Source organism: Trachypithecus francoisi, unplaced genomic scaffold, assembly GCF_009764315.1.
Source record: "Trachypithecus francoisi isolate TF-2019V2 unplaced genomic scaffold, Tfra_2.0 Lachesis_group20, whole genome shotgun sequence".
Taxonomy (NCBI): domain Eukaryota; kingdom Metazoa; phylum Chordata; class Mammalia; order Primates; family Cercopithecidae; genus Trachypithecus; species Trachypithecus francoisi.
Genome location: NW_022681466.1, coordinates 68,910,628 through 68,938,069, shown reverse-complemented (window position 1 = coordinate 68,938,069; position 27,442 = coordinate 68,910,628). Strand labels below are relative to the sequence as shown.

At 41.9% G+C, this 27,442-nt stretch overlaps 1 protein-coding gene across 3 annotated transcripts; it reads left to right on the top strand.

Moving 5' to 3' along the window:
• Nucleotides 1–1,432: 1,432 nt before the first annotated feature.
• ASPA (aspartoacylase) lies at nt 1,433–26,954 on the top strand. 3 transcript variants are annotated; one of them, XM_033185095.1, is made up of 7 exons: nt 1,433–1,554; nt 3,529–3,791; nt 8,270–8,465; nt 10,741–10,834; nt 16,485–16,592; nt 21,583–21,692; nt 26,450–26,932. In XM_033185095.1, exons 2-7 carry the CDS (start codon nt 3,556–3,558, stop codon nt 26,645–26,647), a joined length of 942 nt encoding a protein of 313 aa, XP_033040986.1. In that variant the 5' UTR covers nt 1,433–1,554; nt 3,529–3,555; the 3' UTR covers nt 26,648–26,932. The 3 variants fall into 3 exon arrangements, with proteins under 3 accessions (XP_033040986.1, XP_033040987.1, XP_033040985.1); XM_033185096.1 differs by lacking the exon at nt 1,433–1,554 and having other exon boundaries at nt 3,374–3,791; nt 26,457–26,954; XM_033185094.1 differs by lacking the exon at nt 1,433–1,554 and having other exon boundaries at nt 3,374–3,791; nt 26,450–26,954.
• Nucleotides 26,955–27,442: the final 488 nt, after the last annotated feature.

The following is a 27,442-nucleotide window of genomic DNA, read 5'->3' as shown; positions in this document are numbered from 1 at the left end:
ATCTCTACTAACAAAAAATACAAAAAAAAAAAAATTAGCCTGGCGTGGTGGTGGGCGCCCGTAGTCCCAGCTACTCAGGAAGCTGAGGCAGGAGAATGGCGTGAACCGGGCAGGCGGAGCTTACAGTGAGCCAAGATCACGCCACTGCACTCCAGCCTGGGCAACAGAGCGAGACTCTCTCTCAAAAAATTTTTAAAAAAAATTAAAAAAAAAAAGGAGAGTGTTAGAAAATAATAAAAGAAGTAGACCGAGACCAGATAATAGCAGACCTTGAATGCCAGATTAAGGAATAGCTTTCAAGGAATAGCTTTCAAGGAATAGGGTCATGTTTTGGGAAGAAGACTTGAAACAATAAAAATAAAACTTGTTATTTATTATGGTTCCAGAGAGGAGTTACCCAAAACATGAATAGAAGCTTCAGAGAAGCAGATCTTGACTTGATATCTACATACATATGTGCATACATTTACAACATTCCCCTACCCACCCCCAAAGTAGATTTTTCATTAAAAAAAAAAAAAAAAAAAACCTTAAGCCAGTTACTTCTGTAAGAACTGCAGAAGTGAGCAATATACAATCTTTGCCAGCAGTTTATAAACTTAATCTATTTTATACTTGTCTTGTTCTGGTTATCATTTATTTCCACCTGGAAAGTTCGTCAGGATGGGCCACAGGGAAGGAGAAGTAGTAAAAGTAGTTTGATTACATACCTATTGAACATCATATTATGTATGAGACATCTTAAGTATAATATTTAACAAAAAACCCTTCTTATCCCCCAATCATACTATTAGGAAACAACCCACCTTAAATTTGTCTCCTACAAAATTTCTGGCAGTGATCTACTGGACAGCCATGACTGTGAAGTAAAACTTTGCTCTCCTTTTGTTTTGTTTTTGAGACGGAGTTTCGCTCTTGTTCCCCAGGTTGGAGTGCAATGGCACAATCTCGGCTCACTGCAACCTCCGCCTTCCAGGTTCAAGGGATTCTCCTGCCTCAGCCTCCTGAGTAGCCAGGATTACATGCACCTGCCACCACGCCCAGGTAATTTTGTATTTTTAGTAGGAACGGGATTTCACCATGTTGGCCAGGATGGTCTCGAACTCCTGACCTCAGGTGATCCGCCCGCCTCGGCCTCCCAAAGTGCTGGGATTACAAGCGTGAGACCACGTCCGGCCTCCTTTTGTTTTAAACTATATTATTTTATTAATACATCAGGCAACTCTAACCCACAAAAATTTGTAATGCTGGAAGTTATGCTTACTCTTTTAAGTACTTCAGCATAGATATTCAACTTTATAATGCGATAGTGACAACTCGAAAGGGTTTCACTTCGTACACCATCAGTTCGCTGAGAACTAATAAAAAAGTGTGGCTTTTATGGGTCATCCCGAAAATCAAGTACACTTTGGGAAACAGGGAGTTAAAAATCTTTCGGAAGTTAACTTGGTATAAGAGTATGAAAAGCCTCTGTTGCTCTAGTTCTGAGGAAATGCGCTCCTTTTTCCTAATAAAGCTTTCCACCGAAGACAAACTCTGTACACAATAAACAAGGTAAGTATGGGAAATAATTGCTGCAATTCATTAACTCTCAAAAAAGTGATTCATTTTGACATGTAAGAGAAACTTTATTTATGAATGTGAAATGTGCTTCGAAGTGCTGATCTGTTAAAATTCCATAAAACAAGCTTCAAAATGCAAGTAATTTGTGCCAGCTACGAGTAAACTGAAGCAGCATTTCCAGAGAGACTAGGGCAAAGGACAGAACAAACTGCAAATCAGCAGAAAAGAAACCAAGCATAGTAGAGTGTTAATAATTCACCACAGTTACTGCTCTTAATACCAAAGCAACTAAACAACTGTCATCTGTTTACTTTCACGTGTATTTTCATCATCTCTACACCGTCTGAAGTGTTCAGTGTACATGGATGTGGACAGACAGTCAAAGGCTACAGGAGCTTTTTTTTTTTTCTATTAGAACAGTCATTTTAATGTGTAGATTTGATTTGGTTATTTTGCTTTCTCTATCTCTGCATTTTAAGCTCTTAAAGGAAGAATATTCAATTGGGTTTATTAAATATTAGGAAGCATTCGTATTTTATTTTTCCACCATGTATTTTGTTTGTATGCATGTTTGTTTTCTGAACACACTGTAATGGCTGTTTATGTGAATTCTGAAAGAGCAAAACTAGAACTGTGAAGAAGACCAAAAATAACAGAGAGGCATCCTATTGTCCTGTAGAAAAACACTAGACTTGGCATGAGACCCATGGGTCTCAGGCCTAGTTTCTCCTACATCCCTGCAGAACCTTCACTGTGTTACTTAACCTCTCTTTCATTTACCCCTGCAGCGGGGATGTCAACACCGAACCCACCCTATCGTATAAAATTAATGTATGAATAAACGGAGTGGAAGAACATTATAAATTAAACTACTGTGCAATTGTAACCAATTACTCTTATTGTACCCTCTATCACACAACCTGGCATTACTAGTACATGGTATTTCCAGTACTTGAACATATTTGACTTTCTGGGTGATGGAGCATAAAATCAAATCAGATTTGGCTCAGAGTCATTTCTCCAAAGGGATGTAATCATCTTAGTATTCTGGATAATTTCCCCTAATAAGACCCCCTTTCGAGTAACACAGTCCAGTGGAGAGTCCCTGCTGACAGCGAATTAGGCTGTGTCTATATGAGCTCGCATGATGCGGCTAGCACACGCAGTATGTCCCAAGACATTTGCAGGCATCACAAAGACTTGAAAATGACTAACAGCTGTCTTTCCTTTGGTATTTAGGCAAAAAAAATGAGGAAGAATCATAAGTAAGTTAACACAGAGTTACCAAAAATTTCATGAGAAAGAAATGAAGGGATGTTTCAGGGTAGTTTTTCAAGTCCCAAGTGATCACTGATTTGGCCCCTCTGTTTCTGATTGTGAAAAAGCATTCTGAAAGAACAGGTGCCGGTTCAAGAGGAGGTCTCTGAGGGTCAGCCTTTGGCTGTTCATAGTGGTGAGATTCAAATGCCCTCAGATCATGAAATGTGCTTGAACTCATTTCAGAGAAGAAAGGTTTTGAAATGCCTGTGGAAATACTGAGTGGGCCACTTTTTTTATTTTTTGAGATTAGAAATGTATAAACTATTTCTATTATGACAAGATAATTGTGAAAGCCTCACTGGACAACATCCTAGCTGAGGAAAAGAACAGAATTTTTGCATTAGTATGAAATGCGAATTTATTACTGTATTTAGATCTACTGACCATCTGAGGGAGTTAGAAGTTAAAGTAAACCGCTGTATCTCTAGTTGATCTTTGCATATTTTAATCCAAATATGGTAAAGGGCAGGGCTAAAGAAGGCAGTGTCCATAAACAGGGCTCAGAACTTGTAACAGAAAATTAAAATATACTCCACTCAAGGGAATTCTGTACTTTGCCCTTTGGGTAAAGTCTCATTTTGATGTAAATTTCTAAACCTTTCTTAAGAAAATCACATTTCCTTTGATCTCTCTTCTGAATTGCAGAAATCAGATAAAAAACTACTTGGTGAAATGACTTCTTGTCACCTTGCTGAAGCTCCTATAAAAAAGGTTGCTATCTTTGGAGGAACCCATGGGAATGAGCTAACTGGAGTATTTCTGGTGAAGCACTGGCTAGAGAATGGCGCTGAGATTCAGAGACCAGGGCTGGAGGTAAAACCATTTATTACTAACCCCAGCGCAGTGAAGAAGTGTACCAGATATACTGACTGTGACCTGAATCGCATTTTTGACCTTGAAAATCTTGGGTAAGACTGTTTTGTATTGTACATGTATGTCTGTTGTGTGAAAAGTGGTGGGTGTGTGAAAGAGAACACATATATGTATATGCAGATGATAATTCATGTCCATACGTGCAATCGCTATGTTGAATAAGATCACTTTCACTTTTAATTATACTGCATTGTGAATTACACAATTATCTGAACTAGGCATTCACTTGCTCTTTTATAAACTTTCTTAAGCATCGGATTATTAAGTTTTCTTTTCAAATGTATACAGAGTGAGACAATACATAGAAAAGGGTTTTGTTTTTAAATCATACTCTGAAAGAAACAGATTTAATAATCCTTTGCACTGAGTTAGCGTTTGGCTGCTATGCTTGCATACATAATTGTTAGCTTTTTAGGAAATTCATTACTATGTTTTCAAGCAACTATGTTTACGGTAATACATAAAGTTCTAGTTCAAAACATGTAATGTTTCTAGTAATATTTGTTGAAAGAAAGAGTGATTAAATATCTTTTGCCGGAAGACATCAGACTACCCTGTGATCCGCACCAGCAGACATACTTAACTTCTGCGATGGATTGTCGTAGATGGGATGCCAGAGATAAGAACTCAAGACACTTCACCCGAATTTTCAGTGTTTAAATTTTGCTGATTTATAATATGTTGCACACAACGTATGCAGTCATAACATGCTAGGTTAGGTCCTTATTAATTGTTTTTGCCTTTGTTTACATCATCATAGCTGCCACTGTAGATATAATTAATATGCCTCCACATATTTGCTTTTTACCACTTCTTTCTTTTTTTTCTCTTTTTGAGATGGAGTTTCCCTCTTGTCGCCCAGGCTGGAGTACAATGGCGCAATCTCGGCTCACTGCAGCCTCCACCTCCAGGTTCAAGTGATTCTCCTGCCTCAGCCTCCCGAGTAGCTGGGATTGCAGGCACCTGCCACCACGTCCGGGTGATTTTTTGTATTTTTAGTAGAGACAGGGTTTCGCCGTGTTGGCCAGGCTGGTCTCAAACTCCTGGCCTCAGGTGATGTGCCTGCCTCAGCCTCCCAAAGTGCTGGGATTATAGGCGTGAGCTACTGCGCCCGGCCGCTTTCTTTCTTTTACTAAAAAATATCATGAAACATCTGTTTTTCTCAGGACACTGTGCCAGGTACTGGGGGAGTGCACAGATCTGTACAACATGGTTTCTACCCCTCAAGGAGTTGGTAGACTACTAGCTAAGATATAAGATACGCACAGGCACAACTAGCCACTCTGTTCTATGTGCTTGTTTTCTGATCAACTCTAATTTGAGTTAGATCATTCCTTAGGTTTAGTCTCACCACAGATCAAAAGATGGACACTACTCTTAGGAGAAACATGCCTCGCTTTATGGAACAGATGTTTTTCAGGGCACTTATACAGCAGCCATCCTGTTTGTATCAAATCATATTTTTGCTAGCATAAATTTTAATTGGAGAAATGCTTTATCTTCATGACTGAGGTTATATCAATACAATTCATGCTTCTCTATTGACCTAAGATAGCTGTTAACTAACTTTTATATTACAAGTAAGAATTTGTTGAAGAATAACTTTTAGTCGCCATATTAACTTCCCAAATAGCTGTGGAATGGACTGGGGTGAGTTTATGAGCACCCAGTAGTATGCATTTCAGCGAGCACAGTCTTCTCAGTTAAATTCACTTTCTACTCCTTACTGTTAACACTGTTCAGAGACTAGACTGTCCCCAGGGTGGTTAAAAAATTATAAAATAGATAAACTCATTAACTTCTTCCATCTACCTCTCCCAAATTTATTCATTTTCCTGTATTCCTCATCTCAGTGGTAGCATCATTCTCCACCAAGTCCCCTACGAAAATCACCCTAGAACCTTCCCAGTGCTTCATCTCCCACGTCTAGCGGGTCACTAAGTCCTCCCAATTATTCCTTGCAAGTACTTCACAAATCCAGCCTTCCTCTCCAGTTTTACTACCTTAGTTGATTTCCTCTGTAGATAGTCAGAAGAGCCTCCTAAAGGGTCTCTCTGCATCCAGACTTGCTGCAGTCTTCCTGCCATCTATTTTCCATCTGATACCTCTAGGACTCATCCTAATATGCAAATCTGATCATGTCTCTCCCTGCTGAGGATTATTTAAAGTTTATCCAGAATAGATTTCATCAACTTAGTACGGCTAATGCCCTTCAGAATCTCACTCTTCCCTGTTCTTCAGCCTTTGGGACTCTTCCCATGGGAGCTCAACTGCAGGCATGAGAAGTGTCCATCATTTTTCAAAGCTTCCCAGACTTGACTCTGAGCAACTGGGTAGATACTAGCACCAGGTACTCAAATGGGAAAGAATGATAAAGAACCAAAATCGTTGGGGGCAACCTCAGGGGGTTATTTCATGAATTAACTTTTAAAATGTATAAAAATCCATTAGGCTTGGTTTGCATATAATAAGAACCTGAGAACAGTGGTTTAAACAAATAAGGGTTCTTGTTCACAAATAATAAATCCAGAGCTAGGCAGTCCAGGGTTCGCGCAGCAGTCACATGATATCATCAATGCCAAAGGCTCCCTCTACCTTCCCACTGCACTGTCTCAACGTGCCAGCTTTGTCCTCATGGTTTTTGCTTCAAAGTCAGAAAATAACTACTCCACCTTCCTGATCGCATTCCGGGCAGGAATTACTCCGTTGTACACAGTAGGTCCCCTGAAGATACGAGCAAAAATAACCAAGGAATACAAATAGATGCAATTTTAAGAAAATGTGGTCGAATGGTTTAATGAGGAAAAGTCCATTTAAAACATTATATCTAGGAAAAAAATGTATCCTAACCATTGTGGGAAGTGGGGGAGAGGATAGAGGCCCATTTGAGAATGGAAGAAAAACTACTGGCCCTTGTGCCAGAAAAAATACATGTATCTGTACCTGCAAACTTGTGGCCCTTGTGGAGAGGTTACGGACTCTGAAAATTCTGTCCCTGGACTTCTAGTGGTTCCTGGACCTCAATTAAGAATCTCTAATTAGGCCAGGTGTGGCTGCTCAGGCTTGTAATTCCAGCACTTTGAGAGGCCAAGAAAGGGGGATTGCCTGAGGCCAACACTTCTGTAACCACCCAGCAAGTTCTCCTTGTCCGCTGACCAGACAGAGCTGATCTATCAAGACAAGGGAATTGCAATAAAGAGTTTAATTCACGCAGAGCCGGCTGTACAGAAGGCCAAAGTTTTATTATTACTCAAATCAGTCTCCCTGAAAATTCAGAGATTGGAATTTTTAGGGATAATTTAGTGGGTAGGGGCCAGTGAGTCGGGAGTGCTGATTGCTCAGATTAGAGTAAAATCATAGGGAGTTGGAGCTCTCCTCTTACGCTGAATCAGTTCCTGGGTGGGGACCACAAAACCAGATAAGCCCGTTTATCCATCTGGGTGGTGCTAGCTGATCTATCAATTCAGGGTTTACAAAATATCTCAAGCCCTGATCTTAGGTTTTACAATAGTGGTGTTATCCCCAGGAGCAATTTCAGAAGGTTCAGAATCTTGCGGCCTCCAGCTGCATGACTCCTAAGCCATAATTTCTAATCTTGTGGCTAATCTGTTAGTCCTGCAAAGGCAGTCTAGTCCCCAGGAAGGAAGGGGGTTTGTTTTGGGAAACGGCTGTCATCGTCTTTGTTTCAAAGTTAAACTATAAGTTCCTCCCAAAGTTAGTTCAGTTTACACCCAGGCATGAACAAGGATAGCTTGGAGATGAGAAGCAAGATGGAGTCAGATTAGATCTCTTTCACTGTAATAACTGTCTCAGTTATAAAAAAAAGTATAACTGCAAAGGCTGTTTTAGTTCAAGACCAGCCTGGGCAACATAGCAAGACTCCATCTCCACAAAAGATAAGATTAGCGGGGCATGGTGGCGCACACCTGTAGTTTCAGCTACTCGGGAGGCTGAGATAGAAGGATTGCTTGAGCCCAGGAGTTTGAGGGTACAGTGAGCCATGATTGGGCCACTGCACTCCAGCATGGGCAACAGAGCAAGATTCTGTCTCAAAAAGTTGAAAGGATCTCTACTTAGATTATGTGAGCCCCTAAGTGACTGCATTTGTGCACTAGAATTAGCTAAAGTGGGGTGAAAAAAGATGCATTTGATGGTCTAGTCCCATAATAAATAACCCAGTGTACCATAACTACTAAGAAACTGTTCATTAAATTAATGGATATGTCGTGTTCAAGATTGAAATCAAATGATAAATTGTTTGATATGTCCTATTCATGACCAACCGCATAAATGAACATATTACTTTGCAAGCATGCATTAGTTACATGGAATCAAATGAAGAAAAAGAATGTAATTTTTCATATATAAACATTTCTGGTAAGTTTTTACTTCCCACACAGATTTTTCATATTAAAGATTTGGCAACGGGTTCTTTTTACACTGTGTTCTTATTATATGTTTATATTATCTCAGGCACAGATGTTGGTAATCTTTTCCTTTCTGCTTATAACAGCAAAAAAATGTCAGAAGATTTGCCATATGAAGTGAGAAGGGCTCAAGAAATATATCATTTATTTGGTCCCAAAGATGGTGAAGATTCCTATGACATTATTTTTGACCTTCACAACACCACTTCTAACATGGGGTGCACTCTTATTCTTGAAGATTCCAGGAATAACTTTTTAATTCAGATGTTTCATTATATTAAGGTAAGGTTAATGTTATTAATTTACAAGTTAGCCAAGGACTCGTACTTTTACGTCAACTATGGATGTGAAACAATCAGAAAACAGTTACAAGGGAAGGTGCAAGAGAAATGGGATTTATTCCACAGCCAGGCTTGTGGTTGGGGGAAAGGGTGCTGCCAGAACACAGAGGCAGTGGCGAGAGGAAGGAGAAAAAGAGAGGAAATAAATAAAATAATAAACACAATTAACAAAGTACTAAAACACTTGTGGATTCTTGGGTCTATAAAATTACACATTTTATCCAGACAGCCATCAGATCTTGGGCTATTAGTTAAAACCAAGTAAAATTCGTATTAAAAATGTAAATGGTATGGTCAATTTGTCAAAACCAAGTAAAATTAACATTAAAACTTTAAATGGTGTGGCATCTCAATTACAAGGTTTTAGGAAACGTAAGAAATAGCCCTTCAATGTCGATTAAAGCCCAGTGATAAAAAGATTGCCTCCCATCAGTCCTGCCCTCGTCCCCATTTGATTTAGACACCCCAGAACACATCTAATCTTTCAGTGCTTCATATAGTCGATCATTTTAAGGCTCAGAAATCTCAGAGAAAATGTGCTAGAAAATAGCAACCAACCAGAAACACACATAAGGAACTGTATGCTTATTTCTGTGTACTAGCCTTCCTTCCTGAGAGTGAGGATGATGGAGAGGAAAGAGTGTGGCCTGTGCTCAGATCCTCACTTTCTCCTTCACTAACCTTATGTAGCAGGACCAGTGGCCGACAAAACTCCTCAGACACCGACTTACAGAAGGAAGGGGTTTATTCGGCCGGAGGCATCGGCAAGACTTCTGTCTCAAGAGCCGAGCTCCCCGAGTGAGCAATTTAAGGGCTCCCAACTCTAAGGGGGTGCGTGTGAGAGGGTCATGATTGACTGGGCAAGCAGGGGGTACGTGACTGGGGGCTGCATGCACCGGTAATTAGATGGAAACAAAACAAGATAGGGATTTTCACAGTGCATTCCTATACAATGCCTGTAATCTATAGATAACAGAACCAGTTAGGTCAGGGGTTAGGCCCAGGGCGCGGCACGGCACCGGGCTGTCTGCCCGTGGATTTCATTTCTGCCTTTTAGTTTTTACTTCTTCGTTCTTTGGAGGCAGAAATTGGGCATAAGATGATATGGGAGGTGGTCTCCTCCCTTACTTAGACAAAACGCACCATTCCCAAAACCTTGCCGCCTTCATTTTATAAAATTGGTGTCATGACAACACTTACCCATAAGGGTACTCAAAGCCTTCAATGACAAAGTATTTAAAGCATTTAGCCTGATACCTAGCCTATAGTAAAGATTGTTAGTTTTGTTTCCCTTAAGTTTTGGACAATAACTGGGTAGTGGTCCTGGTAGATCATAATGCAGCTATTCTTCGTTGCCTGTTGAAGAGAGAGCTGAATGCTTTGGTTGCCAGACATGGAAGCAGTACCGCTGACACTTTCGTATCCAAACAAAGAGGCCTGTCTTCCGTTTTCATGCAGATGAGCAGGAGGACAGGAATCACCCAACATCTGCAGAGAGCCAGACCACAGGAAGAGAAACAGGATTTTTTTTTGTTTTTTTGTTTTTTTGTTTTTGAGACGGAGTCTCGCTCTGTTGCCCAGGCTGGAGTGCAGTGGCCGGATCTCAGCTCACTGCAAGCTCCACCTCCCGGGTTCACGCCATTCTCCTGCCTCAGCCTCCCAAGTAGCTGGGACGACAGGCGCCCGCCACGTCGCCCGGCTAGTTTTTTTTGTATTTTTTAGTAGAGACGGGGTTTCACCGTGTTAGCCAGGATGGTCTCGATCTCCTGACCTCGTGATCTGCCCGTCTCAGCCTCCCAAAGTGCTGGGATTACAGGCTTGAGCCACCGCGCCCGGCCGAAACACGATTGTTTTAAGAAACAAATACGAAGCTGAATAGTTAGTGTAACCCGTGATGAAACAAAAATCCCCACATCCATTCAGAAAGAACATTTATTTCATGCGTTTTGATCATGGTTCTGGAGAACTATTTAATGTACATTTTACCTGGAAAGACATTGGATAATTCAATTTTATATGAATTTTATATTGTATAATTTATTTGTATCTTTTCAAAGCTATAACAACGTTGGGTTTTAAAGGGTTTCACAAAGCTGTTTTACCAATCTTAGTTGATGAAGTAAAACGTACTGAAGGTATTATTGACCCCGTTGAAGCAAAGAGAACAAAACACACGGTTTTTACATAATAAGAAAGACGTTTTCCATTTTTTTCAGACTTCTTTGGCTCCACTCCCCTGCTATGTTTACCTTATTGAGCATCCTTCCCTCAAATATGCGACCACCCGTTCTATAGCCAAGTATCCTGTGGGTAAGTCATAGTTCCCATTGTCATAACTCAATAAAATATGTCCTAGCTGAAACTCAGAGAAATTTTTTTTTTTTTTTTTTTTTTTTTTGAGACAGAGTCTTGCTCTGTCACCCAGGCTGGAGTCCAATGGCATGATCTCAGCTCACTGCAACCTCCACCTCCCCGGTTCAAGTGATTCTCCTGCCTCAAGCTCCCTAGTAGCTGGGATTACAGGTGCCGGCCACCACACCAGGCTCATTTTTGTATTTTTAGTAGAAATGGGGTTTCACCATGTTGGCCAGGGCTGGCCTCAAACTCCTGACCTCAGGTGATCCACCCGCCTCAGCCTCCCAAAGTGCTGGGATTACAGGTGTGAGCCACTGTGTCCGGCCGAGAAAATTATTTTTAAACAAACATTTACAGCTACCTTCCATATCCTTAGGCTTATAATTGTCAAGTAACAAGAGTTTAGCTCCAGGCAGGCTCTAACTGTACCGAATTTCCCCAGTTTCACTGAGCAGCTTTCTGCTTTTGCTCATGTTCCCTTTGCTGTAATGCTTGGCCCTTCTATTTAGTCTGGCACAATTCTTCTCATTCTCCAGATTCAGTTCACCTGTCACCTCCTATAGACCTTTCCCTGACCCCACTCTACAGCATTCATTACTCCAGAAATGTGTACATTTGACTAATATTTATAGTGTGCCTACCAGAGACCAACCCTGTGCTAGGTTCGGGGGACAGAACAATGAGCAAGACACACAGTCTCCCCTCAAAGAGCTTCGTATCTGATGAGGAGACAGACAGGTAAATAATCACTGCACAGAGTGATAAATGCTAAACAGGGGCAATTACAGAAGACTGGAAGAGCAGGAAAGACCTGACCCAGTCTTGATGGATCACAGAAGGCCCGAAGAAGTGGGATCCATTTTGAGGTTGTGTGTGTATCTGTGTTTGGGGGAGGAAAGGAAAAAAAATTGAGAGCAGGCAACAGGATTCTAGACAAGTGTCTTGAAATTATCTGTGATGAAAGGCCATTGTTTATTTCCAATCTGCTATAGAGCAATACTTTTGTAAAATATAATTTAAAAATGAATTTCTAGAAAAACGATCACATACTTGAATGTTGCAGCAATGTCAAATTGCTATAAAAGTTTCTAAACACTTACTTTAACATCTGTACTTATCTTGCCTGGGACTAGTAGCCGACAATTGGTGGACCAGTCCTGGTCCTCAGACAACACTTTAAGGAAAACAGAATATCATATACAAAGGCCTGAAACCCCTAACTGATGACATGCCGTGCTTGATACACTGTGTTCTCCATTTATCTTAGCACTCTCTGTTCCCTATCCGCTTCTGTGGGCTAATAATATATGTTTATTAAATATTAGCTCAAATTACCAGTAAGTACACAATTACACATACACACACACACACAATCATTCACAGTTGTTGTTGTTGTTGTTTTTTCTGGGAAAGGTTCTCAATCCGTTGCCCAGGCTGAGTGCAGTGGCATGATCACAGTTCATTGCAGCCTTGACCTCCCGGGCTCAGGCAGTCCTCCCATCTCAGCCTCCCGAGTAGCTCAAACTACAGGCACGTGCCACCACATTCAGCTAATTTTTTATTTTTTGTAGAGATAGGATCTCGGTATGATGCCCAGGCTGGTCTCAAACTCCTGACTCAAGCGATCCTCCCACCTTGGCCTCCCAAAGTGCTGGGATTACAAGCATGAGCCATCACGCCTGTACCTCATTCACAGTTTTAATCACACATATCCCACACAGACTCATACAAACTTATCCATTCCTTCCCACACAGGTTCTATAACTGTAACCATGTATAAAATACTAGCCAACCAGAGAATGGCTCGAACCCCGGAGGTGGAGGCTGCAGTGAGCCGAGATCGTGCCGTTGCACTCCAGCTGGGGCAACAAAAGTGAAACTCCATCTCAAAAAAAACAAAAACAAAAAAAATACTAGCCATCCAACACTGGTAATACATACATTCATGAGCTTGTCCGGAGTGGTCAGATTTGACTGGATCAGAAAGGCAAGGGATCTGTTTCTCCAAAGCACTTGTGCTACCAGTGACCTACTCCAGGTTGTTTTCTGACCCTCTCCTTATCAAGACCTGTCAAAGATCTGAGAATTTTACCCGACTTACAAGCTAACCATTAGCCTAGCACCTCTGAGTGGATGCCAGCAGAAGACACAAGACTCCTAAAACAGAGACAGAATAGATTATTGACAGTAGTAAGAGCAGAGTGTCAGCATTTCTGCACCATTCCCCAAGCTCCAGTTCCCACAGGGTGACATGTAGAGAGCCAGATGGCAGCTATCCATGCCAGTGGTTGCATTCTAGGAGAGAAACGCTGAGCTGAGGGAACCTTCATTTTTTTTTTTTTAGACAGAGTTTCGCTCTTGTTGCCCAGGCTGGAGTGCAGTGGCGTGATCTCGGCTCACTGCAACCTCTGCCTCCTGGGTTTAAGTGATTCTTCTGACTCAGCATCCCGAGTAGCTGGGATTACAGGTGCCCACCACCAAACCCAGCAAATTTTTTGCATTTTTAGTAGAGACAGGGTTTCACCATGTTGGCCAGGCTGGTCTCGAACTTCTGACCTCAAGTGATCTACCCGCCTCGGCCTCCCAAAGTGCTGGGATTACAGGCGTGAGCCACCACATCCAGCTGCGAACCTTCATTTTTATAATGGGCAGTAGGCACGAGTGTCCTTTGCCCCAAGGAAGACCCCATCCCTAACTTCCAAGGCTGTTCACTATACAGACATCCTTGAAAAGATCATCTGGAACAAAAAGAGTCCATGTCTTGCTCACGAGACTTGCAGAAATGCAGAAGATCCATGAAGAATCCTCTCTCCACATCCCTCTTACCACCTGCTTTGCAATAGACGTTTCACTAGCTGTTCGCCATCTATTCACTTGTTTATCCTGCCAGTTACTAGGCTGTGACTTCATCTTTACCTTCTGGTAACTTCCAGCATGCAGCCCCACACTCTCATACACCCTCTCATACACCCTCTCATACACTCTCTTTCTTCTCTATTCCATTCTCTTTCCTGAGCGTCCCATTAGCATAATTATCGGCCGACTACGCTACAATTAAAATTACCACGGAAAATATGTTTTGTTAAATCTCAGATGGTTTAGCCAAGAGTAATTTAATTGAAAAGCAGGTTGGCAAACAATATAAACAGATAAAAATCTAAACTTAGTTTAGATGTTCAAGTATTGATACTTTGTGCATCATAAAGGGAACTTTATACGGCCATCTTCGGTGGTCCTACAGTCCGAACCAAAAATTACCTTTTCGATACAAGATCTCCTATCACAGCAGCATATTTAGATTGTAAGACGTGGCTACGGCAGTCAGGGTGGAACTGAATGAACAATAATTATACAAATAACTTTTCTAAGTCTCAAATGAGACCACGGTTAATCTGAGAAAGTTAGGAGAAAGCTGTGTCCAGTCACTCTCTCGTATTTTTGTGTGTGTGTGTGTGTGTGTGTGTGTGTGTGTGTGTGTGGATGATCATAAGAGTGGCTGCAGCAAACTACTTCTTTCCAGAATAAGGTTTACCTAGAATGATCCTGTCATATGTCTTCTGCCTTGGTAACAGAGTACAAAGGTGGTCCTTGTAGGTGCCTACTAGAAGTTAAAGCAAAATTTGTACGCAGTAATATTCTTAGTGTATTATAAAATGTTGACTCAGAAAGATTGTCTAATGTTAAACATGCTTTTTTCCAATGAGTGCATGACATAAAAATATTCCCAATAAAACAGCAAAGTTGGAAGGAGAACATATCACATTTCTAATTATTTACAATGAGCTTAAGATTCCCTCCTCTTGAAATATTTTAAAGAGTTGGCTTAACCTGTAAGGGCCAAACATGCGAGCAGATGTTTGTTCTGGCTAAGAGTAGCATTGCCTACAAATATCATAGCCCAAGATTGATATTTGAAAATTTGGAAATCTTAAGCTTTTATTTGGTGTCACAGAGAAACAGGATCTGTATCTCTTATTGCTAAGCCTTTGATTCGTTTCAGCTAATAGCCTATATTTGGATATTTAGCTTACTCCAATTCCTTACTTCAAGTATTGATACTTTTGTGCATAATAAAGATTCCTTTATTCTTAAATCATTGACTAGGGGATTACTATGATTGACTTAAACTATTCAACATTTACTCCTGAACTGGAGAAAAATTTACCTACCTGGAAGACTGGAAGCCCAACTAAAATCAGGATTCTATTAGAAAAAGGAGGAAGGTGAAATGGATTTGGGGTAGGCAAACAACAATATATTCTATAGTATTCCTACAGACATATCTACAAACACACTTTTTCACATTTGTATACGTCATTTATTTCCAGATGCATACCTTAGCCACATTTACGACACCGTATACTTAAATATATGTTCATACATATCTGCAAGAAACCTAAGCACAACAAATAAAAAATGATGCAAGAGAATATAAGATTTTGTGTAGCAGCAAATAACAGAAGCGGGTGAAAACAAGATGAGTGTAAAAGAAAGCAGTATGTTAATGGGTGGAAGAGAATGAGGGTAGTGCAGTTGGTAAATGGTTTGACAAATGGAGAAGGTGGTGACTGGGGAGATGACTTTGTGGGAGACTTGAACAGGAAGGAAGGGTCTATAAAAGTAGTTTAAAGAAAGAGTGTTTTGTAGGTATAAGGATGAATGCTTAACAGCCATACAAAGTAGACCGAATAGTACAGGCATCATTTCATATGAGTTAGAAGAAATGAACACAAGTTTTTTCTGCATAAAATTAAAACTGCCGGGCGCGGTGGCTCAGGCCTGTAATCCCAGCACTTTGGGAGGCCGAGACGGGCGGATCACGAGGTCAGGAGATCGAGACCATCCTGGCGAACATGGTGAAACCCCGTCTCTACTAAAAAATACAAAAAACTAGCCGGGCGAGGTGGTGGGCGCCTGTAGTCCCAGCTACTCACGAGGCTGAGGCAGGAGAATCGCTTGAACCTGGGGGGCAGAGGTTGTGGTGAGCAGAAATTACACCACTGCACTCCAGCCTGGGTAACAGAGTCTCAAAAAAAGAAAAAGAAAAATTAAAACCATTGCACTATTGTGTTAGGATGGATTGTTATGTTAAGGGCAAAATAGTTGCTCAAGGGTCACATAGATTGTCATATTGACTGAAATCCATGATTCATCTAGTCTGGATTTCTGTGAAATCTATAAAAATAGATGTCCTTCCTCCCGTCACAGCTAAATGTTAGATCTTAACAGTTTCTCTTCAGGTCCACCTATTATTTTGTCAGCATAAACTTGTTCACCTCTTTTACTATGTTATGACTTTTAAATATTTTAGCAATACTGAAGGAAATTTAAAGAAAAAAGACCAAAAGAGTTTCCTATTTCTAACATCACTGATTTTTTCCATGTTCTTTCCCAGTCTTTATTCACTGTACATCTAACTTGAACATGTAGATGTTCAGCTTTACATTTTGCCTCAAATATTATGTCTCAAATATTTTCCATAATGCTACATGGTTTGCCTTTTTAATAATTTTAATAACATAATTCTAAGTTTTGATACATTAAAATGCTTAGTTTTATATTTTAATACTTATATAAATGGGACTATCTCTCCTTCTGTACCTAGGTATAGAAGTTGGTCCTCAGCCTCAAGGGGTTCTGAGAGCTGATATCTTGGATCAAATGAGAAAAATGATTAAACATGCTCTCGATTTTATACATCATTTCAATGAAGGTAAGTAAGTAATGAAGGTATCGTCATCAAACTTAACCACCAAACATTTAAATAACAGTTGGAGCCTGGGTCAAATTTGCCATGCTAATGATATGAACTGCTTTTTAAAATTTGTATTCACTTCAGCTATTCCTCAATGGCCAGAATAGACACATTCAAGAAAAGCAGCTGCCAAATAAAGACTCCACTTTAAATCCTTATTTCCTGTTCATCTCCATTTTAAAAAGAAAAGAAAGATGAGAAAATACAAATGCCCAATAAACATATGAAAAGATGTTCAACATCACTCGTAATTAGAGAAATGCAAATTAAAATAAGAAATCATTTCCCCCATTAGGTTGGGAAAATATTAAAGTCTGCCAATATCAAGCATTGGTAAATGTGTAGGAAAAGGGGATACTCTCATTACCTGCTGGTGAACATATAAGTGAACATAGAAGTTGGTAAAGACATTTTAGAGGATAATTTTACAGCATCCACTTCTTAAAACACACCAATCTTATTACCCAGCAATTCCACATCTCAAAGAAACACAAGCACAAGCAACATGTTGTTTACAAAGATTGTTATCGTGCATCACTGATAACAGCAAAAGAATGGAAACAGCACGAATGTCCACCTATTGGTGGACAGTTAAATAAACTCACATGGAAGAATCTTCTAAACACACTGGTAATTAGCAGAAAGCACACTGCAGACTAAGACATTCAGTACACCAACTGGCTTTAAAATAATAATCATCATCACCTTCTAGGATACATATGTATGTTAACATATCACAGGAAAAGTCCTAGAAGAAAACACACCAAACTGATAACAGTGGTTACCGGGGAGGGGAGGGAAAACCCAGGCTAATTTTGTCTTAATTATATTCAATAAGAACAATGTATTTATGTATTATTTCTGTAATTAAAAATTAATTAAATGGGGACTGGTGGACGAGGTGGGTATGTGGAGCTCTATGTACTATCTGCTCATTTATTTGATAAATCTAAAACTGCACTAAAAAGTCTATTAATTTATAAAAAATAAGTTTACTTAAAATGGAAAATAAGTGCTTAAAATCAAAGAGGCATTCTATGTAAACAGTTATTCCAACAGACTGAGTTGAAATTGTTGTTGAGGAATGGGCAATTATAGTAACAGAGCTGGTGTGCACTCCGGTGTCTGTGGGGAGTAAATTCCTTAACCTCAGATTGTACATCCTACTGCGATCACAGACATTCCTTTTGTGCTTGGGAATCCTTTGAGTCCAAAATCATGAAAACTGAAAGTTTGCTTTTTACCCTCTTTGTCTGAGGTCAGGTTCTATACTGTCTAATGGAACTGGTTTTGAAAAGATCACAACGTATTTACAATAAACCCTTTGAATAGTAAGTGTAGGACTACAATATGTTAAGAAGTGATACGTTCAGATAGAAGGCCACAAATCTGGGTGAAAACACAGTTTTCAGATCATGGTCCGTAGAACCCTATCACAAGGGTGGAGAAAAGCAGTTCCTAGAACACCCTACCCCTTATCTCTGCTTCAACCAGAGCTCTTCTGTATGTTAGAGCTCTTCTGTGTAACATTTCATGTAAGCAAAGGATTCTGCAACTCAGAAATTGTCAACCATGATTAACTTAGACTATCCAGCTTGGTGGATTTTCAACTGCACACTCGTATCCAAAGAATGCTGACAAATGAATCATTGCCACCATGTGAAAAGTCTCAAGAAGTGTGTAGAAGGGCTTCATTCTTGACTCTGTGCTACTCAGAATTGTAGTTAGTGACTTGGATAAAGACATATGTGACATGCTTACCTAAGTGACAGGTCGCAGGAAGATAGCAGGAAAACATCCTGGTTGAGAAGGCAGACCCAAGAAGTCCTGACAATCTTTAACAATTGTTTAAACCAAGTATTTAAGGTTAACAACATCAGGGACAAAGTTTTGTTCTTATGTTTAAAAAAAATCCCAGAATAAGGGAGGTAATGGTCTTTTTTTCTGCCTTGAATAAACAACACTTGAGAACCGTACATAAATTCTGAATCCATAATCCAGGAGAAACATCTATAAAGAGGAACTTAGCCAAGGAGAGCATTGAGAATGTCGAAGAGCTTGAAAACCATATTGAGAATAATTCCTGGCCAGGCGCAGTGGTTCAGGCCTGTCATCTCTGCACTTTGGGAGGCCAAGGCGGGTGGATCACCTGAGGTCAGGAATTCGAGACCAGTCTGGGCAACATGTGGAAACCTCGTCTCTACTAAAAATGTAAAAATTAGCTGGATGTGGTGGCATGCACCTATAATTCCGGCTACTCCGAAGGCTGAGGCATGAGAATCGCTTGAACCCAGGAGGCAGAGGGTGCAGTGAGCCAAGATCACATCACTGCACTCCAGCCTTGGTGACAAAGTGAGACTGTCTCAAAAAAAAAAAAAAAAAAAAGGAAAGAAAAGAAAGAAGTCTGCATTGGAAAGAAATTCGACATATTTTCTGTGATCCAGAGGGCAGAAGGGAATCAATGAGATAAAGTTACCTAGAGACAGAATTTTTTTTTTTTTTTTTTTTTTTTTGAGACAGGGTCTCACTCTGTTGCCCAGACTGGAGTGCAGTAGTGCAATGATGGCTCACTGGAGCCTCAAGTCCCTGGGCTCAAGCAATCCTCCCACCCAGCCTCCTGAGTTGCTGGGACTACAGGCGTGCGCCACCACACCCAGCTAGTTTTTGTGGTTTTTGTAGAGATGGGGTTTTGCCATGTTGCCCAGGCTGGTCTCAAACTCCTGAGCTCAAGCAATCTGCCTGCCTCCGCTTCCCAAAGCACTGGGGTTACAGGCCTGCGCCCGGCGAAACAGAAATTTCTTACTAACAAAGCTGAGCAGCAATGAAACGGGCCACACTTTGTGAGGCTGTAAGAAGTCATCTTACTTCTGCGTCTGTAAGATGGCCAGAATGATACGGAGAATACTCAAGCATAGATGGAAGTTAGGTTTTCAAGACTCCTTCCAACTGTAAGTAGCAAAAACATACTCCTTTGTGTTCTCTCAGTTTTTACTTTCTTCCTGTCGAACTTTCTGAATTAAAGAAATGAGATCTGGTAAGTTCCCATCTTCATCTCGGAAGGTGTGGTAGATTTTAATTCTTCCCTTTCCTGCATCCACATCCTGACAGTGTGATGTTTCATATCCTTCTGTTCAGACAGAGAGTCTATTTTTCCACTCCTGGAATAGCTGGCTTGCCCACATGACTTGTTTTGTGCCATAGAAGAGGCTTGAAAAGCACTTGCACGTTGGAGCTTGCTTTCTTCCTGCTCTTGGAAACCCTGTACATGTACCATTATGTGCCACAGCCCACACTGGCCTGCTGGATAGTGAAAGCCTTTGAGGTGGAAAACTCAGGCACCCTAACAGACAGTCATGCAACTCCAGCTGACAGACATAAGAGTGAGGCCATCCCATAGGATCCAGCCTCCAGGTGGGCTGTCAGCTTACCACAAAGGCAGAAGCAAAATAATCAAAAATCCACAAAGGCAGTGTAGACGGAAGAAACTTTCCAACCAACCCACAGAATCATGAACTAAATTAAGAGGTAGTTGTTTGAAGCCACTAAATTCTGGGGTAGTATGTTACGCAGCAGAAGCTAACTGATACAGAAGTGATCACTGGGTATCTCCATTCTAACTCTGCTCTAAAGGCAAAGGAAGGCTTTCCTTTGAGTTGTGACCATAACATGCTATGGGCCCTACATTGGACCAAAAGTTCATCCTGTTTGCTCAGAGACAGCCTGGTATATACGTAAACTACTCCTTTTCCAGGTTTCTAGGAATTGGGTTGTTTGATGTTGCTGCATCTTTGGAAGTTAGTGTCCTGCATCACAAGATCTCATTACTCAGGAGCTGTCCAAGTGTTTAATGTACTTAGTTAAGAAAAAGAGGTCAGGCGCGGTGGCTCACACCTGTAATCCCACCACTTTGGGAGGCTGAGGCGGGAAGATCACAAGGTCAAGAAATCGAGACCATCCTGGCCAACATGGTGAAACCCCATCTCTACTAAAAATACAAAAATCAGCCAGGTGTGGTGGCGGGCGCCTGTAGTCCCAGCTACTCAGGAGGCTGAGGTGGGAGAATCGCTTGAACCCAGGAGGTGGAGGTTGCAGTGAGCTGAGATCACGCCACTGTACTCCAGCCTGGGCGACAGAGCGAGATTCCCTCTCAAAAAAAAAAAAAAAAGATGAAAAAGAAAAGAAAGAAAAAGAGCACGAGGCTGAAGCACCTAAGCTGCTGGAACTCCTCCTGAAAATATGCAGTCATAAAAAACATCATAGCTGGAAGAGTCCTCCAAGATAAACTGATCCAAGACCTTCATTTGATAGGTCAAGAAAGGGAGCCTCAAGAAGTGAAGCATCTTGTTCAAGGCCACATAGCCAGGGGATTAGAGCCCAGGTCTCCTGACCACCAGACCCAGATTCTTTTTCTCCCCAACTGGCTTTTTCAGTTCTGTTTTCTGCCTCTGTCTTCAGCGTGTTTGTGGACAGGGTGCTGCCAGGAATCATTCAAGGACATCTTTTGACCTGGTACCATTTATGAACATCCTTAACTAAACGTTATCTGTTCTCCCCATCGCTGTCTTCATTTTGTTACTGTTGTTGTTGTTATTATTGTTTCTTCCTTACATTATCAACTTCCCTTTCTCCAGAATTTTTTTTTTTTTTTGAGACAGAGTTTTGCTCTTGTTGCCCAGGTTGGAGTGCAATGGCTCACTGCAACCTCCACCTCCCAGGTTCAAGACATTCTCCTGCCTCAGCCTCCCGAGTAGTTAGGATAATCCCAACCCGGGTATTTTTAGTAAAAACGAGGTTTCACCATGTTGGTCAGGCTGGTCTCGAACTCCCGACCTCAGGTGATCCACCCGCCTTGGTCCCCCAACGTGCTGGGATTACAGGCATGAGCCACCGCGGCCAGCCCAGAGATTTTTTTTTTAGTTGGCATTGATACATATTGTTTTTGTCATAGGAAAAGAATTTCCTCCCTGTGCCATTGAGGTCTACAAAATTATAGAGAAAGTTGATTATCCCAGGGATGCAAATGGAGAGATTGCTGCTGTCATCCATCCCAATCTGCAGGTAACATTTGTTCTTTCTTTAAAGTGTTGAAAGTAACAATGCTGCAATTTTGAATGGAAGTTTACAGCTCACACAGCACTTGGCGCACATTCACCGATTTGATGCTCTCAAAAGACACTGAGCGTAGTAGGCAGGGAAGATGTTCGGACAGTCGCTCCATAAACACTGATGAAGTGTAACCTGTGCTGGCTGTGTGGACACATCAGTGTAGGTATGGTCTACACTCGCAATGGAATTTCTAGTGTAGGTACACGAAAGTCTAAGTTGCAGTCTAGAAATGAAGATAGCCAGATGCAATGACAGAATAACGAGGTGGAAGAGGATTGCTCAGACAAGGCTGCTTAGAGAAAGTGAAATTCCTACCCACATTCAATGGGTAGGAATTATGATGTCTATTTTAATATAAGGAAATACAGGGCCGGAAGTGAGACCCTTCCCATAGCCATGTAGCTATCAATGACAGATCCCGAGTTAGTGCTCTTTGCAGTTAGCCACATTGCATGCTACCTCCCTGTGACAGAATAAGTTAGAGAAAAACAACTGTAACCTCTTTCTGCTGCCACCATTCCCCGACTCTCCTCAGAACCCCAGAATCTACTCCTTGCCTAGTTTTATCAATAATGACATAGTGAAGAAGGAAAAAAAAAAGGCTCTTGAGAGAACGTAGGAGGTTTAAATCCAGAAAAGGCAAAGGGAAAAGGAGAGAAGAACAGATTTCCAAAGCCGAAGTATCCATTCCCCAGTGCGAGTGCCCTGCACACTCTCAGACCTCAGAGATGGAGGAGAACCTGGTGGATTATCCAGTCTGGGGCTTTCAACCCTGACTAACCTTTACGTAGAGAGCATTTAAAAAACATAATAATAGCAATGGCAGGACTCCACTCTGAGATATTCTGATCTTTCTGGCTTGGATAATCAGGGTTGAAAAGCACTTATTGATCCAGTTCCTATCCCTGTTTAGTGACTCCAATAGTCATCCAGACTTGCAACTGAATGGAGTGGCCTCTGCCCAGTAATACAGACGAGTGAAGCAAATCCTGCTTTGTGGCTTAATGGGACCCAGGTAGAAACCTGAAGAAGGAGCCTAGGCAGCGTTTGCTTTTGTTTTTTGAGACAGAGTCTCACTCTGTCACCCAGGCTGGAGTACAGTAGCGCCATCTCGGCTCACTGCAAGCTCTGCCTCCTGGGTTCAAGTGATTCTCCTGCCTCAGCCTCCCGAGTAGCTGGGATTACAGGCTCATGTCACCATGCCTGGCTAAGTTTTGTATTTTTAGTAGAGAAGGGGTTTCACCATTTTGGCCAGGATGGTCTCGAACCTGACCTCGTGATCCTCCCGCCTTGGCCTCCCAAAGTCCTGGGATTACAGGCGTCAGCCACTGCGCCCACCCTTAGGCAATGTTTTAAAGGAAAGGTAAAGACTGGGGAAGAGAAAGGAAGAAAGCACTACTGGTGACAAAAATATCAAGTACAAGAAGCAGAGGCCAGGGTGATGATGTCATGGCAGGCTAAAACAGGATTTTTCAGGTTTTAGGATACTCTTGAGGAGTACAAAAATAATCCCAGGCAGGTGGAGAAGTGAGATGAATGAGATCAGTAGCAAACTGGGCTAGTGGTAGGTCTTGAAAGTTAGGAAGAATGGTTTTGATTTGACAGACAATAAGGAATGGCTGGGTACTCTACAGGAGGGATTGACTGGTTAATTCTTCCAAGAAACATTTTTGAATGACAACTAAGCTCATTCTGCGCCCTGAGATTCAAGATAGGGAAGGTTCCTCATGGAGCTTCCATCCCAATGGGTGAGGAAAACTGACCATGAATAAGTAAACAGTATGTAAACCAAATCATTTCAAACTGTAATAAGTGCTATAAAAGAAATAATATAAAAGAATAATATAGCAGAGGGTATAACAAAGGGTTCCAGTGGAGTGGTCACAAAGTGCCATCTCAGAGATGGTGGCACTGAAGTTGGAACCTAGAAGATGAGAAGCCAGCCATGTGGAAGGCTAGTGAAAGGGCCTGAGGCTGGAACAAACTTGGAGCATTTCAGGAACAGCAAGAAGACCCATGTCCCTGGAGAGTAGGAGTGAGCAGAGGACGGCAGAGCCTGGAGAAAATACACAGTCTGAGACCCGGTTATGAGTCTAGATTTTGTCCTAAGAGTGATAGTTCTTACTAAGGGATGCTCATCGGAATCACGTAGGGGACCCCCTCCCAATGCCTAGAACCCACCACAAACTACTAACGTAGCACTTCTCAAACTCGAGCCACATGACAATTACCTGGGGAGCTTTTTTTTTTTTTTTTTTTTTCCTGGGGAGCTTTTTTAAAATGCTGATTCCTGGCCAGGAGCAGTGGCTCGTGCCTGTAATCCCAGTGCTTTTGGAGGCCAAGGTGGGCAGATCATGAGGTTAGGAGATCGAGACCATCCTGGCTAACACAGTGAAACCCCGTCTCTACTAAAAATATAAAAAATAAACCGGGCGTGGTGGCGGGCGCCTGTAGTCCCAGCTACTCAGGAGCCTGAGGCAGGAGAATTGCTTGAACTCGAGAGGCGAAAGTTGCAGTGAGCCGAGATTGTGCCACTGCACTCCAGCCTGGACAGAGTTGAGACTACGTCTGAAAAAAAAAAAAAAAAATGCTGATTCCTGAGTCCTATTCCCAGAGGCTCTGATCTAATTCATCAGGGTGTAGACAGGGAATCAGTTGAGTTCACCAGATGATTTTCATGTGGCTCAGGTCTGGGTAGCACTGCACAACATCAGGATCTCCGCAGGTGGGGCTAGCCAGACGTGTGCTGAAGAGGTTCCTTTAGTGACTCTGGGGCAAGTCTCTCTGCCTGAAAACCACCGGTTCAGAGAAACAGGTCTCAGCCGAGCCACCCTGTAAATCATCTGGGGCCCAAATACAATAAACACAGAAAACAGTGAACTATGAATGGGTAGCATGAGGGATTCGAGGAGGTGGGTGAAAGAAGTCCGTATCTGGCCGGGCGCGGTGGCTCAAGCCTGTAATCCCAGCACTTTGGGAGGCCGAGACGGGCGGATCACGAGGTCAGGAGATCGAGACCATCCTGGCTAATACGGTGAAACCCCGTCTCTACTAAAAAATACAAAAAACTAGCCGGGCGAGGTGGTGGGCGCCTGTAGTCCCAGCTACTTGGGAGGCTGAGGCAGGAGAATGGCATAAACCCGGGAGGCGGAGCTTGCAGTGAGCTGAGATCCGGCCACTGCACTCGAGCCCGGGCGACAGAGCAAGACTCCGTCTCAAAAAAAAAAAAAAAAATAGAAGTCCGTATCCTGATGGCATGGTTGCAGGTTGTATGACTGCATGCTCTGCATTATGTCCAAACTCACAGATCTGTACACAAGAATGAGTGAATTTCACTGTATGTAAATTTTAAAAGAAAATTTAAAAAGAATGCTGCCTAGGCCCTCCTCAGAGATTCTGATTTGATTGATCTGAAACGGGCCGGCCTCTCCCTGTATATGTGTATTTAACACCCCAGGCGATGATAACGTGCCACCAGGATGGAGAACACTGCTGTGGTGCGGCACTTCTCCAACGTGAATGTTGTACACGCGAATGTCGGGGACCTGTTAACCTGAAGATTTCGATTGGGCAGGTCCGCCGCGCCTAACGAAATCCTGCTTTTCTAACAAGCTCCTGGGTGATGCGGATGCTGCTGGGAAATGTTGGAAATGCAGAATCCCAGGCCTCCCCTCGACCTACAGAATCAGAATCTTCATCTTAACACAATCCCCAAGATGATTTGCAAGCACCTCAAAGTTTGAGAAGAACTGTTCTGGGGTTCCTGTGGTGTGACAGCCACGGTGCTTGAGGGCGCAGAGGTCCAAATACCTGGTGCAGGACCGTTGAGGGAACTCAGACGTGACCCTAATACAGGACACATTTGGAATACACCCACCTTGTCTCAGACTCTCCCCAGCCCAGCACCACCTTCTCTCACCAATCCCTATCAGAATAGAATCTCCTTGCATGCAGGTACGACATGGCTCATTTTTACATTTCCCAACAGTAGAACATCTTGCACACAGAAGACTCTTAATGGATATTTCCTAAATTTTGCTGAACAGAATTTAAATTGAGCTGGCAACAGGCAGACTATGCACTTAGGTACACACGCATTTAGTTTTGCCTTTTAATATTATAAATCTCTTCGGCTACATTCAAGGTAAACCTGGTATTGAAGCAAACTACTTTTTATTTTTTTTAGACGCAGGGTCTCGCTCTGTCACCCAGGCTGGAGTGCAGTGGTGTGAACACAGCTCACTGCAGCCTCGACCTCTGGGGGCTTGAGCATTCCTCCCACCTCAGCCTCCTGAGTATCTGGGACTACAGGCATGCATCACCACACACAGTTACTTTTTTGTATTTTTTCTAGAGATAGGATCTCTATGTTGCCCAGGCTGGTCTTGAACTCCTAGGCTCAAGCGATCCGCCCACATCGGCCTCCCCAAGTGCTGGGATTACAGCCGAGAGCCACTGCACCTGGCTGAAGCAAATGTTAATTACATGTGTCAATTATACAAATTCAAAGGGGAACTCTTAAAACTACTGCCAAAATTCATGACCCAATTTCAGCGCAGTCAGATCCCTTGCCGGCATCTCGATGCCTCGCTCAAGTACCTCTTTTAAAACAACAGAATAATTAATTTGTTAGTTGTCTAGAGTCTGACATACATTTTTAGAGGAGAAAAACCAAATAAAACATGTGTATTTTGATTGTTTCCTGAGAGGATCAAGACTGGAAACCACTGCATCCTGGGGATCCCATGTTTTTAACTCTCGATGGGAAGACGATGCCATTGGGCGGAGACCGTACCGTGTACCCCGTGTTTGTGAACGAGGCCGCGTATTACGAAAAGAAAGAAGCTTTTGCAAAGACAACTAAACTAACGCTCAATGCAAAAGGTATTCGCTGCTCTGTACGTTAGAAATCACTTCTAGCTCACATCTTACACAGTGTCTTACAAATTCTGCTAGTTTGTAAGCTCCTCAAGAGCAGATTGTGCCTTATTCCGCTGCATTCATAGCTCCTAGCACAGTGCCTTATTCGGTAGGCATCCAAGCAAATTTCTTAAATTAACTCATATATCTTAAAGGTACCATATTTTATGTATGTAGCTTATTCACAGAAGTGTTTCCTATTTCTGTATAGTTTATTATACATTATACTTGGGTAGCTCAACATTCTTAATCAACAGCCTTTGTATTCAGAATATAAAATTGAAATAAAGTTATTTTATTGTGCTTTGCTTTATTGCACTTCACAGATAACTGTCTTTTTTTTACAAATGGAAGGTTTTGGGCAACCCTGTGTCTAGAAAGTCTAACAGTGCCATGTTTCCAACAGCATGTACTCACTCCTTGTCTCCTTGATAACAGCTTGATGATATTTCAAGCTTTTTTTATGACTTCTTACATCCGCTATGGTGATCTGCAATCGGTGGCCTTTGATGTTACTGTTGTTAAGTGTTTTGGAGGCACCATGAATCGTGCCCGTGTGAGACTGTGAACTTAGTGAAGGTTGTGTATGTTCTAACTGCTCTATTGACCGGCCACTTCCTTGTCTCTCTCCCCGTCCTCCGGCCTCCCTGTTCCTTGAGACACAATAATCAATAACTCTACAACAGGCTCTATGTGTTCCAGTGAAAGAAAGGGTCATGCTTGTAGAAATTAAGCTTAGTGAGGAAGGCATGTCAAAAGCTAAGACAGGCGGAAAGCTAGGC